Source organism: Anoplopoma fimbria, chromosome 9 (genome assembly GCF_027596085.1).
Source record: "Anoplopoma fimbria isolate UVic2021 breed Golden Eagle Sablefish chromosome 9, Afim_UVic_2022, whole genome shotgun sequence".
In the NCBI taxonomy this organism is placed as follows: Eukaryota; Metazoa; Chordata; class Actinopteri; order Perciformes; family Anoplopomatidae; genus Anoplopoma; species Anoplopoma fimbria.
Window position 1 is genome coordinate 7,954,687 of NC_072457.1, and position 13,921 is coordinate 7,968,607.

At 37.6% G+C, this 13,921-nt stretch overlaps 1 protein-coding gene across 1 annotated transcript; it reads right to left on the bottom strand.

The window, feature by feature from the left end:
- Positions 1-120: 120 nt before the first annotated feature.
- On the bottom strand, positions 121-13,498 carry mnd1 (meiotic nuclear divisions 1 homolog (S. cerevisiae)). Its single transcript, XM_054604661.1, has 8 exons — positions 13,323-13,498; positions 12,775-12,840; positions 11,891-11,948; positions 9,558-9,706; positions 8,343-8,417; positions 8,100-8,214; positions 3,981-4,025; positions 121-1,403 (listed from the first exon to the last, which is right to left on the bottom strand). The coding sequence occupies exons 1-8, from the start codon at positions 13,323-13,325 to the stop codon at positions 1,297-1,299; spliced, it is 618 nt and encodes a 205-aa protein (XP_054460636.1). The 5' UTR covers positions 13,326-13,498; the 3' UTR covers positions 121-1,296.
- Positions 13,499-13,921: the final 423 nt, after the last annotated feature.

Consider the following 13,921-nt stretch of genomic DNA (forward strand, 5'->3'; position numbering starts at 1 on the left):
CAGAACATTTCAAACAAGGAGCTTATGATTTCCACAATAAATAAGAGATAACTAATCTTATGCATTTGTTAGCATTATAAACACTACACATGCATCTTGTTTGCAAAGATACATATATTTCACAAAACATTTGTCACTTAATACAAACATCTTCTTTGGTGCCTTACAGATACAAAATAACTTGCACTTAGTGACATTATAAATAAAAGAAAGTCCTGACTCATCCGAGAACTAACAATACGTTTGCGTATCATGCGTCTACTGGAAAGAAAACTTAACTGGTGAGTAAGACGAGACTCGCACATTTGAAATTTAGATCAACAAACCCAGACACACTGGCCTTGTCAACTAGGTCAGTGAGTAAACACTACGCACAGAACACACAACTACCTGTTTTGTCTCTGGTTTGACACAGGAAAAAAAAAAGGGAGGAAAATAACAAGGGCAATAGTCATTCTCGACATGTCATGACAACAGTATTCCTTTTTTTGTTCATGGTGTGTAGCTCTGAAAAGAATGTGCTTTAGTGACAGACTTTTCAGTGGTAATTTCTAAAGACTTGAAAGAACAAAAGAAAGGAGGCCTGTTGTTAATACATTTTAAAACTGCACACTAAGTTTGAGTATGAATACAACGGCAGTAAACGGCTTGTATAACTCAAAAGGGACATTTTATTTGCAGCACCATAAAAGAGGTTCTGCAAAAAGGTTAACATATTTGAAATATTTACAGCATTTGCACACGTAACATATCCTTAACGTATCCTCTGTAATTTAATTATCCCGTTGGTCCTCTGTTCACTTTTTTGTCAAACAAAGAGGACTGGATGTTGCTCAAAAATAGTTTTTCCTAGAAAAAAGGATTTGATTCTTCACCATCTGTTTGAACCATTTAAATTAGACCCATTGGCTGCACAGATGTGTTAAGTGTAGATTACTTTCCATCATCAGAGTGGGGCTCTCAGTTTTCATGCAAACAGGTGTCCATAAAGTCAGGCTACTAGGTTGTGTTCATCACGGAAGCCCCTCACCCTCCACAGCCACTAATGCTCCGTGCTGCTCTTCTCTGGTTGCACCAAAACAACATATCGGCTGATAAAGTCCATCTGCCACAGCAAAATGACTGATATCCGTCCTTAATCCAAGCCCATGAAAAGGCCTGGTCCTGGTGCATTTGTTTTCACTCTAATACACAGAACATAAATTATGACTGCTGGCTTCAAACTGCAGCTTTAACGCTTATTATTTAGCTTACTGTGACTATGAGCTCTGGTTAAAAAAAAAAAAGAGTAAGCTTTTAGTCCATGTAGTCGAAATCCTCAGGGATCCCAAAGGCTTTATCAATGCGGCTGTCATCAAAGGAGAACTTCTTCTTGGTCCATGACTTGATGGCAAAAATATTGTCTGAAAACAGAAAAAAGAAAAATCTTTATTTAATAAGCGAAAATGTAACGATGCAATTGCCCCTCCATTGTTTTAGTATTACAGATAGAACCGTCTGTGATGAGAATATTCTTGGATTTGAGAATGATGGTTGATTCCAAGAAGAAATCATCGGTCTCTTGGCTCTGAAGCCGAGTTATTTCTGCTGAAGGTATGATTATTGCTTTCTGAACCCGGAACATTTCCCACCAATGACCATTTAAGATTTCATTTGAGCAATTGTGTTGAATCTGGTCGAAGGCTTTAACGAGATTGTGGGCAGACTTGCTACCAAATATCTGTCAAAAGATAAAGAGAAAATTGTTGTGTGTTGAGACTTAATTGTGGTTTAGTTTTCCTGTTTTATTCATTCTTTCATTCATTTATAATTTGCATTTTTAGCACCTTCCCGCAGCCACCAAGATGAGGTGGAACATTTGCAAACCCTTTGAAAAAAATAGACTTTACTTTAACAATTATGACTATTTATTAACTTCACTTTCTTTTATTCAATTCATGTCCTTGATGATGAATGCATATAATCAGCCAAGGCTCTTTCCTCATGAACTTTATAAAGTATGAACTGTTGTTAAAGCAGATCACAATAGTACTTGAATTTGATAATGTATGATGGTGAAATTACCTCGATGGTCTAATTTGAGAATGTCTATGTATCTGATAAAAGTCAAGTCACTCATGAATAAAACTTCAAAATACATCAGTACATTAGGTACAAAACCAATATGACTGTACTTCATTCACATATCAGTCTATCAAGTCTACACGTAGCCTAGATAACTATACTATCAATAACTATTACTTTCAATTGCAGTTTATTTTACTATCCAACATGAGCTTCTATAAATTTAAGGAAAGTGCCGTTGACTAGAGAATCGAGAGACAAGCTGAAAGCTGTGGGTGAGTCACCTGTTAAAATAATAAATCAAATAGCTTGCTGTAGATTAACACGAGTCTTATCAAGATCTTGAGTCAATAAACTCGGTACTATGCTATTAGTAATGCCTTTCACTGGAATCCTGTTGGATCACTGTAATCCAGCTTTGATATGACAAAATACAGTTCAAGCAGAAGTGATTAACTGTGTCAGTGCTTGTACATGAGCCTTTCTGTGTGGGTGTGTCTCAGTGCGACGGGGCTTCAGGTTAAAGCCACCAGGTACGGTCTGCTGCCACAGAACAAGTCGCAGCCACAGGCAATTCAATACGTTAAGTGGAGTTGTTACTTGAAGCCTGCGGGAGTGTGTTGTGAGAAGCTGAAAAAGCGCCAGCTACACAGCAATTATAGCAGTTCGTGTTTAGTGTTATGTTTGAAAATAAAAAGTCGCAAAAAGAAGCAGCCACTTCTTCGAACATGAACAGAAGATGAAGCTTTGCTGTGTTGATTTTGGTGGACAACAATGGAACAAGTTTGTTAAAAATGCAGCTGATTGACACAACTGACAGCTGAGGACATAACAGCTCCTAGTAAGAAAATAAACATTGTAATTGGTCCAAGACAGCTGTTGTGCAAGGTACTGTGAGGAAACACTTCATGTATTTTTTTTTTTTAAGTAGTGTCCACCACAGATGAGGGAAGTAAAAGTCATGGAAGATGCAGATATGACTCATAGGTTCTTTGAATAACTATAATTATATGCACGTGAAGTAAAAATGTGGAAACGAAAAAATGACTGAGTGACTTTGTAAAGCAGTTAGAGGCAAGGTTGACCCTAAATAGTCAAAACACCACAGGCGCGGCTGGTTACCATGATCCCCAAAGGTCGGCTGTCTCCAAGGTTACCGCTCAGGTCAATGAATGCACACAGAGCGCCTAAGTGTTGCAGGGAGGTGACATTTTGGACACAAAGTGCCCCTTACAGATTGAGTGCTTCTAAGAGTAATCAATGGAATAAGACCTGCCAGGGATTCTTGAGGTATTTCTGTACTGAATATTCAGAGGCAACAAGCCTGCAACTATTGAGCACAGCTGGAAAGATCATTTATCAATTTGTTGATTGACAGAAAATGAATTGTTTTGCAAGCAAAAAATGTTAAATGTTCACTGGTTCCAGCTTATCAAATGAGACGATTAGATGAAAAATAATATTTATGAAGGAATCTGAAAACGTCATATTGTTGCGGTTTCAAATTTGGCATTTAAAAAAAAAACGTTTAACTGATATTTTATAGCCAAACGATTAATTGCTTAATGGGACAAATAATCTGCAGATTATTTTCAATATTGATTAATCTGCCTGAATGAAAATAATCCTAATATCAAATGTTTTATTTTGTCTGTACAACAGTAAAAAAAATCCCAAAATTAGTCAATCTACTACACTGTAAGAAAAGGACAATTAGCAAATTCTCACATTTGAGAAGCTGAAATCATCAAATGTTTGGCATTTCTGTATGAGAAGGGACTTAAATGATCAACCGATTATCAAAACAGCTGTAGGTTCTTTTACTGTTGATCCACTAATTGATTAATTAACTAATTGTTGCCGCTCAATTCCAGCCTTATTGAAAGTGCATGCCTTCAAGAGATAAGAGGACTCACCTGTCCACCTGGAAACAGCTTCTTTTGCTTCGACATTTGTCTTTCCTGCAAAACAAAACATACGATTAATATGTGCATTATACATTCTGTCTCTATGTGTGTGTTCACTTTGCAAGAGTGAAATATGATTTACACCAATGGTCAGAAAAGACTTGCTTAATCACTTAAAAACGTTTCTTTTTTTTTTTTTTAAATCATGGAAATGTAGGGTCACTTTTTCATTATTGCTCAAAACAAAGGCATCAGCTCAGATCTGTGATTAAATCTTGGAGACAACTTCTGGACAACAGATGAACAGTAAAAATGAGTTACACTTAATTACGCTTTCTGTAAAGAATGAAAAGAGTCGTGTTACAGATGAGAGAAACAGAACATCATGCTCCATTTTGTGTTGCAAATCGACAGCATGTGTGTGTTTCGTGACCCTCGTTTATGGAAGAACACTTGCATGCTGTGCGAATGTAAAATAGGCCAAACAAATAAGTGCTTAATGTGAAAGCCCAGCTGACAGTATGTTGACCTTTAGAGAAGGAAATATTTTCTGTAAGACACGTCTAAGTAAACTGAACACACGACAGAAAACATATTGTGAAAGTGGATATAAATGATGCTCTGCAGCAAACAATATCCTTTATGGGGGGTAGTGTGGTTGGGCTGCTACAGCCACACTGTATGAACATGTGGTGCTTTACTATCTAATTCAAGTGGACAGTTTAGGCGACACTTTTCTTGCAGCTGTGGCTGGAAAGAGCCCATCGAGAGAAACCTCACAGAGAGCTGAACAATGCGCTCTAACTGGATTGCTCTCAAGTTTTAGAAGTGATGCATAGAACTGGATCCTAGAACAACAGCAGGTAACAAATTAAGTTGCTAGGCAGCTGGAACAATCACTCTAGGAAATTACCTTTTGTTGGATCCGTAATAACTATCAACGGACACTTATTTGGCTGCTTTGCTACAAAGACTGGGCCACAGCGTCCTAACAACAATTCACAGCAGGTTTGGCAGATTTCTCCCCGATATGTCACTCAAGAAAATCAGAAGAGCGTTCTGGTCCAAGGACATGATCAGTGATTATGTAATTGCCTCTCAGCAACAGCTATTTCAGCATTTATTTGAGAATGAAAACAATGAAAACCCACATTTATATCCACAAAAGATAAATAGCAGCTGTAAGTGGGAGGGACTGAGTTAAATAACTTCTGACTCATGGACCTGTGTTAACAAAGATGACTAATTTTATAATCTGTTGTCCGTGGCCAGATGCTGAAAGGGCACACGTTACATAATCCTATAAAATCAATACAGACAATATAAATATGCACAAAATACTGTAGTGCACATCTACCAATAAATAATGCCACTGTGACACATATGATAGTTCACTACAACACATACATAACAAAGGAAGGATGAGAAAGGAAGGAAAGGACACACAACAATGTTTTCCTTTTGTAAACAAGAATTTTAAGAATTACAAAAAACATTAATAAACCGGTGTACTGTTATTTCCTTTCAATGCGGTTGTAAACAAGACATGTCCAACTTTCTAACTCATATAGTGTCATATCTGCCATGCACATGCCTGTGGCTGAGATTTCGCTGAGGTGTTTTTTAACCCCACCTTTTACCACATCAGCTCAGTGGTTTTGAAGGGAGTGGTAACCATTGTCAAACATTTTGCCCTGACAAATCCAACTTAAATCAAAAAGTTGTTTGTCCACTCGTTGAAGCATGTGTGACTAATACAGAGTCTGTCTGTAATGGCTGTAACCACATTGAGTTTTGCACTGATGACGAATTTATACCTAGCTATTGGGTCAACGCTTATTATATATTACTGTTTTGTTTAATTTGATACATTGATGCTTGTTTTTAAACTGCGCCTGTTTGATGTCCTTGAGTGCTTTAAAAAGGTACCTTTAATTTAAAACGAATGATTTTAGCAATGGAACATTTCTGTTCAAACTGCATAAGAAAAAAAAAACTAAACTTTCCTGGAGTTGGATTGTGAATCGAACACATGTTACAGTGATTAAGCTGGCAGTAAGTTTATCACAGGCACCAGAGTTACTGCACAGGGTCTGACAATGTGATCATGAAGTTATTTCTCTGAGGTTTTGGCAACAAGCTAAAAAATACTAACCTTTTTTTGTATTTTTACATATCAACCATACTGTGTAAAGAATATTAAGACGCTACACATGTGGCAGCAGCTGCAGTAAAAAAGATCATATAACATTGCCTTTTCTTCTTTCCTGGGTTGCTCTAAGATTACTTTCCATTTACACTTTAAATCAAAGTTAACTTTTATGGCTAAATTCTATGAGAAATGTTCCCATAATACTATAGATGTACTGTGTCAACTGCTCTATATGCTGGACATTCTGCATTCAGTGTATTAGTTAGATGGTGGACTATAATGAGTCTTCAGAGGCTTTTTTTGACCATGAGTGAATGCAGTTAGCTTAGCTGTAGCATTTATCTTTACTTTGCCTAACTGAGCGACACAATCAAACCTAATTCAACTTATTCCACAAAGCACAAATATCTGATTTGGACTACAAGTGATTTAGTCAGGAATTATAACCTTCATGTCTATGTGATTATCAGCAGACAAGCAATATTCCCATTATGTTTCAGTGGAAAATAACAGAAGGACTGTGTAAAGAGTAAATGCATGTCTGGCGTAACATTAGGAGGAGCAGGTAAACAAACCAGATATTTTTTATGCCACCACACATGTCACACGTGTACACAAAGTAACACACCCTCTTCGCCACAAGTCATCTGTAACATGAACTCAAGGCAGTATAGGATTTTTGTAATACCACTCCCAGCTGTGTGCATTGTGCGCGTACATAAGGAGTGGTGTGTCAATAAGTGATGGCCGGTGGCCTTGCCGTCGTCTTTTTATAAACTTTTAACTCAAAACCCTTTTAAGCTGAAAGGTTAGAGGCTACACGGTGCATTTAGACCGCAATTAAAACTGACATGCAAGTCAAAAGATGACACCTGACTGTGTGTCATCAGGAAGGCTCGCACAGTTCACACGTTACGTCTTGTATCAACTTGTAAGAAGTTTGTGGTTCAAGCTGACGGTTTAAAAACTGACATAACAGCATATTTAAATGCAGCTCGAGAGACCACTTGCACCAAGTTTTCTCTTCCTGCATTTGATTTGAACCGTGAGAAAATGTGACCCCCCGCCACGAGACCAAATACATGTTTGTTCTCAGCAGTATGATTAAATATAATCATAATCATTTACCAAGTTGTGTAACACAGACAAATGAAATATAATCCTCTGTGTTTGGGATAATCATTGTTCTATACACACACACAATTTAAATTGATGTAGCTTTCTTTCAATGCAGTAAGAGAAGCATTTTCATTCATATTCTGATACTACGTAATATGTGTGTAGTCATATGTTTTTAGCTAAAGCAATTGGATCCTTGTATCTCTTTTATGCATCGTATTTAGAGCTATCTAAACATCCAATATAACATGTGAGGAGGGAATTTAAGGGTACTTTTCCACATCCTGCTTGTGTTTTTTTAGCACTATAAGTAGGTGGTATTGATTGGTGGCAAAATTCATTGTTACACTTGTTATTGGAGGTTTTTCCTGGTATCCTACGCATCAATGTCTAAAATGTACATGTATGTCAGTGTGTATGATTAAAAAAAGCAGAATGTTAATGTCTGCTTTGTGCCAAAGTCTTATTTTTATCACTCCTATATTTGACAACATGTGAGAGGCTTCACTGAAATAGACCATCTCGTAATGCACAAGTCTACATTCGTTATCAGGTGTGAAACCACTTATTCAAGGAAGTTTGAGTCACGCTCAAGTTGTTCGTTTCTTGGCCGTTGCCCAAATCTTTCCTCTGCCTTTCTTCTGATAAAATATATCCTTACTAGATGCAAAATAAAAAAGCAACATCTGCATTGTGATGCTGGAATCCAGTCTGTATCTTTTTCTTTGATGAGTCAAATTTTTGGTGTGTGCAAAAAACACTCAAAGCATTTAACTAAAGTCACAAACTACAAGCTAACTGTAGTAGTAAATCCAGTTTTTGGTTTTTTTAAACGTTCATGTTGTATCTGTACTTACTCATGTCCTCAATGACCTCTGGGTCACATTCTCTGTACTTCTCCAACTCGGCCTGCAGCTGAGTTCGCTCCTCTCTCAGGGCCTGCAACTCCTTCAGCAGAGAGCTCCTCTCCTCCTACACACGGACACACGTCATTTATGTATTTTATTAGTGTAATTAACATGCATTTGTCTTTTTATTTTGTATCACAAATGTATACATTTTTGTAAACAAGATGTGGAAGCATGTGAAAATATTCTTACTGTATCTTGACGTCCTACTTTCGCTTTTTCAACCGCTTTCTGTGCAGAAACTTTCCGCTGCTTTGCTTCAGAAATCTTAAAAGTGAAAGAGTCTTTCATCAGTCATGTTTAACTTCTACCAAGGGGGAAAAAAGGGGGATTTTCTTGTAATCTGCAATCAAATGAACACAATGTTTAAAGCTGAAAGTGGTGGAACAGTTACTGAGAACACTTAATCGTAACCTGAACTGGTTTGCACATCTTTGATCAGAGAGCAGAAGCTATTTGGCCATTAAAGCTTGTAAATGCTACATACAACCTTAAACTCTTTATTGCTCATGACTGCACACCAGTGGGTTAGAGGCCAAAGGTTTATTGACATTAATAGCTAATAACAATGCTGTAAATTGTACTGTTAAAGAACGCTCTCTTATTAATTTAGCAGAAAAAAAAGGAAGCTGTGTTTGTAAATTACACGCCAGCTTTAAGTATTTTATTGAGCCAGTAATAACGTAAAGCATAAAAATTGCCGTGTTAACCGATAATATAATTTCAACGGTCACATTCCACATTAGGAGTCTACAGTTCATCTAACGATCATCTGCTGTGGCTCATAAAACATGCCTGTATGTTGTAACGCTTATGGTACTATCACACGTCAGATTGCTGCTCTACATCATTTAACTTCTGTCGCAGAAATCTGGTGGCCATCGTTCTCTGAGGAGTGGCCACCCTCACGCCATCTGTCTGCCGTGCAACAGGAGCAGGAAGTGAGACACAACCGACAGAGAAAGCCTAAAAGGCGAGCGGCGTTTCTCACTGTGGCTTTTTTTTTTTCTGTATTGGGGAATTTCTCTGTTTATTTTGAATATTACAAATGTGAAAATAAAATGAAATGAAGGCACAATAATAAAAAATCCATCTATAATTTAAACACTTCCAGTTTTTCTCTTCTCTTTCTATTACCAGAAGCACTGTCTAATCCGTTCTCATCATACGCTGACCTCATTTACTATAAACTACAGTGAGCACTGCCTTATTAAAATAGAAAACGCAACCATTTGTGAAAATCAGCTTAAATCTATCCTTCATGAAATACAAATATCCTCCATATCATAAAATTCATCGTCAGCTCTTGAGAGATGCTGTACAACACAGGCTGTTCAGAGCAAGATGATCTGTATTGATTGTGTTTTGTTTGGGAACATCTGCAGCTTTTTGAGATATGAGTGTCACCTGGGTTTGCAGATCCTCCAGTTTGCGCTTGCGAGCGTGCAGGGCCTTGCTGGGAAAGGCCCAGTAGTAGTTCGATGTACCCACTCGTTCACAGTCCACCATGCTGTCATCCACCAGGCTCTGCAGCACGTCCTTCACAGACATGGGAGCTTAAAGCAGCAGAGAGACGGGGGGGGGGGGGGGGGGAGAAGCACACCTCCTACATTAAAGACGCACAATGCTTCAGTTTCTATTATTACACTGCCTTCCCAGCAGTTAAAGCCATTTGTGGATTATTGATTTGATTTGTGGACGTCAGATTTATAGCAGAGCTATGATTGTTATAAGCTTAGAAGACTTTAGGTGATGTTAAATGTATCTGGTGTTGGATACAATAATGCTTTCTACTGAGGATTTAAAAATGATAAGTCAGCACCAGGTCTCATTTTTACTGGCAAAGCGTACCACTCAAATGTTCACACGACTCAACCCACACATCTGCAGCCTATCTGGCTGTTTTATGGTTATCTGAGCGAACGCTGCATGAGAGGATGTAACAGAGCAGGAGTTCCATCTTGAACAGTGTCAGCGGTGAAATGTGATCCTCCCACACGTTTAAGCTCAGCCGCGTTGCGTCCACTGTGAAACTGAAAAGAGCTTATCTGAGTCCTGAGAGGATGTTGAACAGCAGCAAAAATACAAATACGAGGGTTGAAAATGAATAAAAATAAAAACACTCTGGATGGATCGACTGTACTCTGAGTGTGTGCATGACTTCAGTCTTTTCATGCGATTCAAATTGCTTTTTTGCCCCTTTTTCAACTTCGGCCTTTAAATGGTTGCCAGTGTGTTATTACGACTCTTTATTCAATATAGCTGAGATCACTCCCTTGGCCCCTTTTCTCACATGTTCTCCCCTTTAAACAGAAAAATGTGCCCATAACACAGATCTCTTGTTCCCCCCCCCCTCCCCCCATCACTCAGTAACTACATCATGCCCAAGTAAGGGGGACAAAAACATGTGCTTTCAATCACAGCAGCACGATCCAGTTTCTCCAGATTTATGTTATGTCCACTTTAAAACTAAAATCCCTCCTCAGTTCACACACACAACACAGCGTTTTTCCTCTGCAGGTCTTAAAAATCCACTTTGTATTAAAAAAAAAAAAGTTCCCTTAATACTCTTAATGTCAGGCTCCATGTTGACAACAGTTGAAACCAAAAGCTTTCAACTGTTGTGCACTAAGAGGTTGCTGCTGGTGATATGTCTGATATGTCTGATATGTCTGATATGTCTGATATGTCTGGTGATATGTCCGTTTCTGCTTATACAGACTAAATACAGTTAAGATGGCAACAGCTAATCCTGGTTGCCATGGTCATGTTGCAAGCATGTCACCACAATGTTTTCAAGCATGCAACAGTGTGTATGGTCTTCGGAAATAAACTGATGGTATTTTACTTTAAAGACCATTGCTGGTATTCATCAATTATTTACACACTACAGTTCTATTCATAGTTTTCTAAAACAAATCATACTTTCTGTATCTTTGAATGTTCACCTATTTAGATAACAAAACTAACTTACTTACTTCCCTGCTGGACTAACATTCATGCCTATGTTTATTAGTCCTGAATGTTTTATTTAGTTCAGATTTTGTAGGGCTGCACCCTCTTAATCAGTTAGTTTACTAATTGGTTGTTTTGGTGTTAGTCGACTAAGATTTCTTTAGCTAATTAGTTGTTGTTTTATGCCTTTATTTCATGCTGAATTACTTATTTTCAAGAAACTTATGAGCACATATCGTGTGAATTTAAACTGGTGCTTTCCTGTGACCCTTGTGGAAAAACTCGGTTTTAAAGATCTGCTGATTAAATCAACTCATCCATATGGCGACAAAATCTTATGAGTGTTAGTCAACTAAAGAATTTTTTTTAGTCGAGGACGGCTCTGTTCAGTGTCAATAACCACTCAAGCACAAATATCTGCTGATTGACGTGATGACATTTAAAGACAGTTTGGTAAATTGGCTCAAACTGAAAGCAAAACAAAAAACATGGGAAAAAATAACATTTTAGTGCAATATGCTTTACCCCTACAAATCCCTGGAGTGTCTCCTGTTCAGCTCCCACGTTCATGTTTTTCTTTTCTTATAATAGAGTGACGTCTCTACTAACCTTTCGATTTGTTTAATTTATTTAGTAGAAGCCAGTTGGGGAAACGCACAAAAAGGCCCATATTTTCTTAAACATTCAGCCCAAACCCAAAACAAGCTGGACACAAGTTAACAGACCTTTTTAAAAAAACAGTCTTAATGAAGTTATAACGACTAAAACTGTTGATTATTACTCACTTATTCCCTTTGTTTTAGGGGCGATCTTCTCAATGTCTTTCAGCTGAAACACATCTTTCTACAAAGAGAATAGGAGAACATATATAAAATAAAATAAAGTCTTTATCATAGTATCATACAAAAAGGAACCATTTAACTCATCTCTAATCTTATCAGTAAGTCTGTACTGGTATGTCCTTACAGTATTTTTATTCAATACGAACCTATTTTAGGCAGCGTACAATAAAATAAAATAATACATTTCTGTCCATTTCAATTTGTGCCTGATTTTATTTAATTTGAGTGATAAAATGTTTTAAACTCGTCCTTGAAGAGCACTTTTTTAACTTTGTTTTATTACCAGTATATTGTTAATAGATCAAAATGACTTCCTGTACACAGACTTCAACATTCACTTTTTTGTTCAGCATCAGAAAAATAATTGTATTTATTAGAAGAATTATATTATTGACTTTGTCAGTCCAAATCTATCTGTTGTACAGATGATCTAACAAGGCCCCAATGACCAAGTAATGTGTTTATTTTAAGAACAAACTGTCTGTAGCCATTGTTTTTTATTATTTTTATTTTATTACAACACAAAAATCTATGTCATTACAGGTATATTTATGTTTTGGTAGTTGTTTGTAATTTGTTTGGTAATTTAGGGAGCCCTCACAAAAAGAGGGCTCCCTAAATCAATGATAGCGACATTAAATCAATACTCTGTTAAAGGAAATAAAATGCATACCAATACTGACTAGTGGGTCTATTGATTAGCTTTTAAACCCATGCAGTCACAGTGTAATCGAGACAGCACAAAGGGGACATGGAGGCCTCACATTATATTGACATGGTTCCTAAATTAAACCTTCATTTGCTCACCTGCAAAGGGGAAAACTCACCGTTTCAAAGAAAATCTCCATCATGCGAGTTCTCTTCTCCTCCAAACTGAGTCCTTTCTTCTTTGACTGAAACACATTTAAAGTAACATAAGGCCTGGGTTATTTCAGATAATATATGACATTATATTACAGAGCAATAAAGCATATGCAAGTGTCAGTAAACACAGTATGAAGGATTGATTTTCCTGGATTTGGACGACTGTGCTTTTGCCACATTGTTGTTGTAATACAGCCTCCGGCCACCAAAGGCAGCAGTGAGCAACAATGTCCTCGGCGAAGAAGACATTATATGCTACTTATACTGTATTTTTCACAGCTTGTCGAACGCCATTTGAGTATGTCTTCTTTTCATTAGGTTAGCAATGACGTTGATGAATGCTACGTTATCGATACAGATCCTGAATAGCTGCCAATATTGACCATGTGACACATACGTGTACAGATAACTGACGCTAGCATTAGCTTGGAGCTAGCTTGCTAATGCTAGCCTGTAGGTGAGCGTCAGCTGTGTCTCTGAGAGCACTATCACATCAGAAACATCTGCTTACCATTGTATTGCGTTGGCTGTGCCAGCAACGTCAGCTGATAGTAATAGCTTGCTTCACAATATGTTGTATAGCGCTGTTGTTATGTTTGTAATCCAAATAGGAAACAAATAATTCCGACAGTACTGAAATTCCCGCGGTAGGGAGTCACGGGGCCTCTGCTGCCTTCACTGATCCTCGTAAACTCCTAAATTTCCGTGTTGAGTGTGGGCATGTAAGTTAATAACAAACTGTTGTTGCCACAGTGAATATGCTCACTTTTTATTTATTTTAAAAGCTAGTAGGCACATATATTAGTTGTGCTGCAACGTTACATGACAGCGTTGTGTCATAGTAAAACAGTCATGTTTGCCACCGTTTTGGATCGTTAGTGTCTTGTTCGCTTGATTACTCATAATTTCCGATTTCAAATGAAGGCAGCATTACTTTAAGGGGAGGAGCTATGTTGTTGGACTTCACCTCATGGTTTCCGACGCCCTCTGCTGTCTAAGAACATACATTGATCAAAAAGGGACAGGACTCAAATAACTACTTGCAGGGAGGAATACCTGTGAATCTTAACATATGTTTAGAATCATGAACATGCAAATTACATTTCTGAC

What these genes read in the sequence shown, in the direction of transcription:
- mnd1 (XM_054604661.1), bottom strand. An exon ending in CCCTAAAACAAAGGGAATAA is followed by an intron (nt 9,707 to 11,890) that starts GTGAGTAATAAT and finishes TGCTGCTTTAAG; the next exon opens with CTCCCATGTCTGTGAAGGAC. An exon ending in TGGAGGATCTGCAAACCCAG is followed by an intron (nt 8,418 to 9,557) that starts GTGACACTCATA and finishes TTCACTTTTAAG; the next exon opens with ATTTCTGAAGCAAAGCAGCG.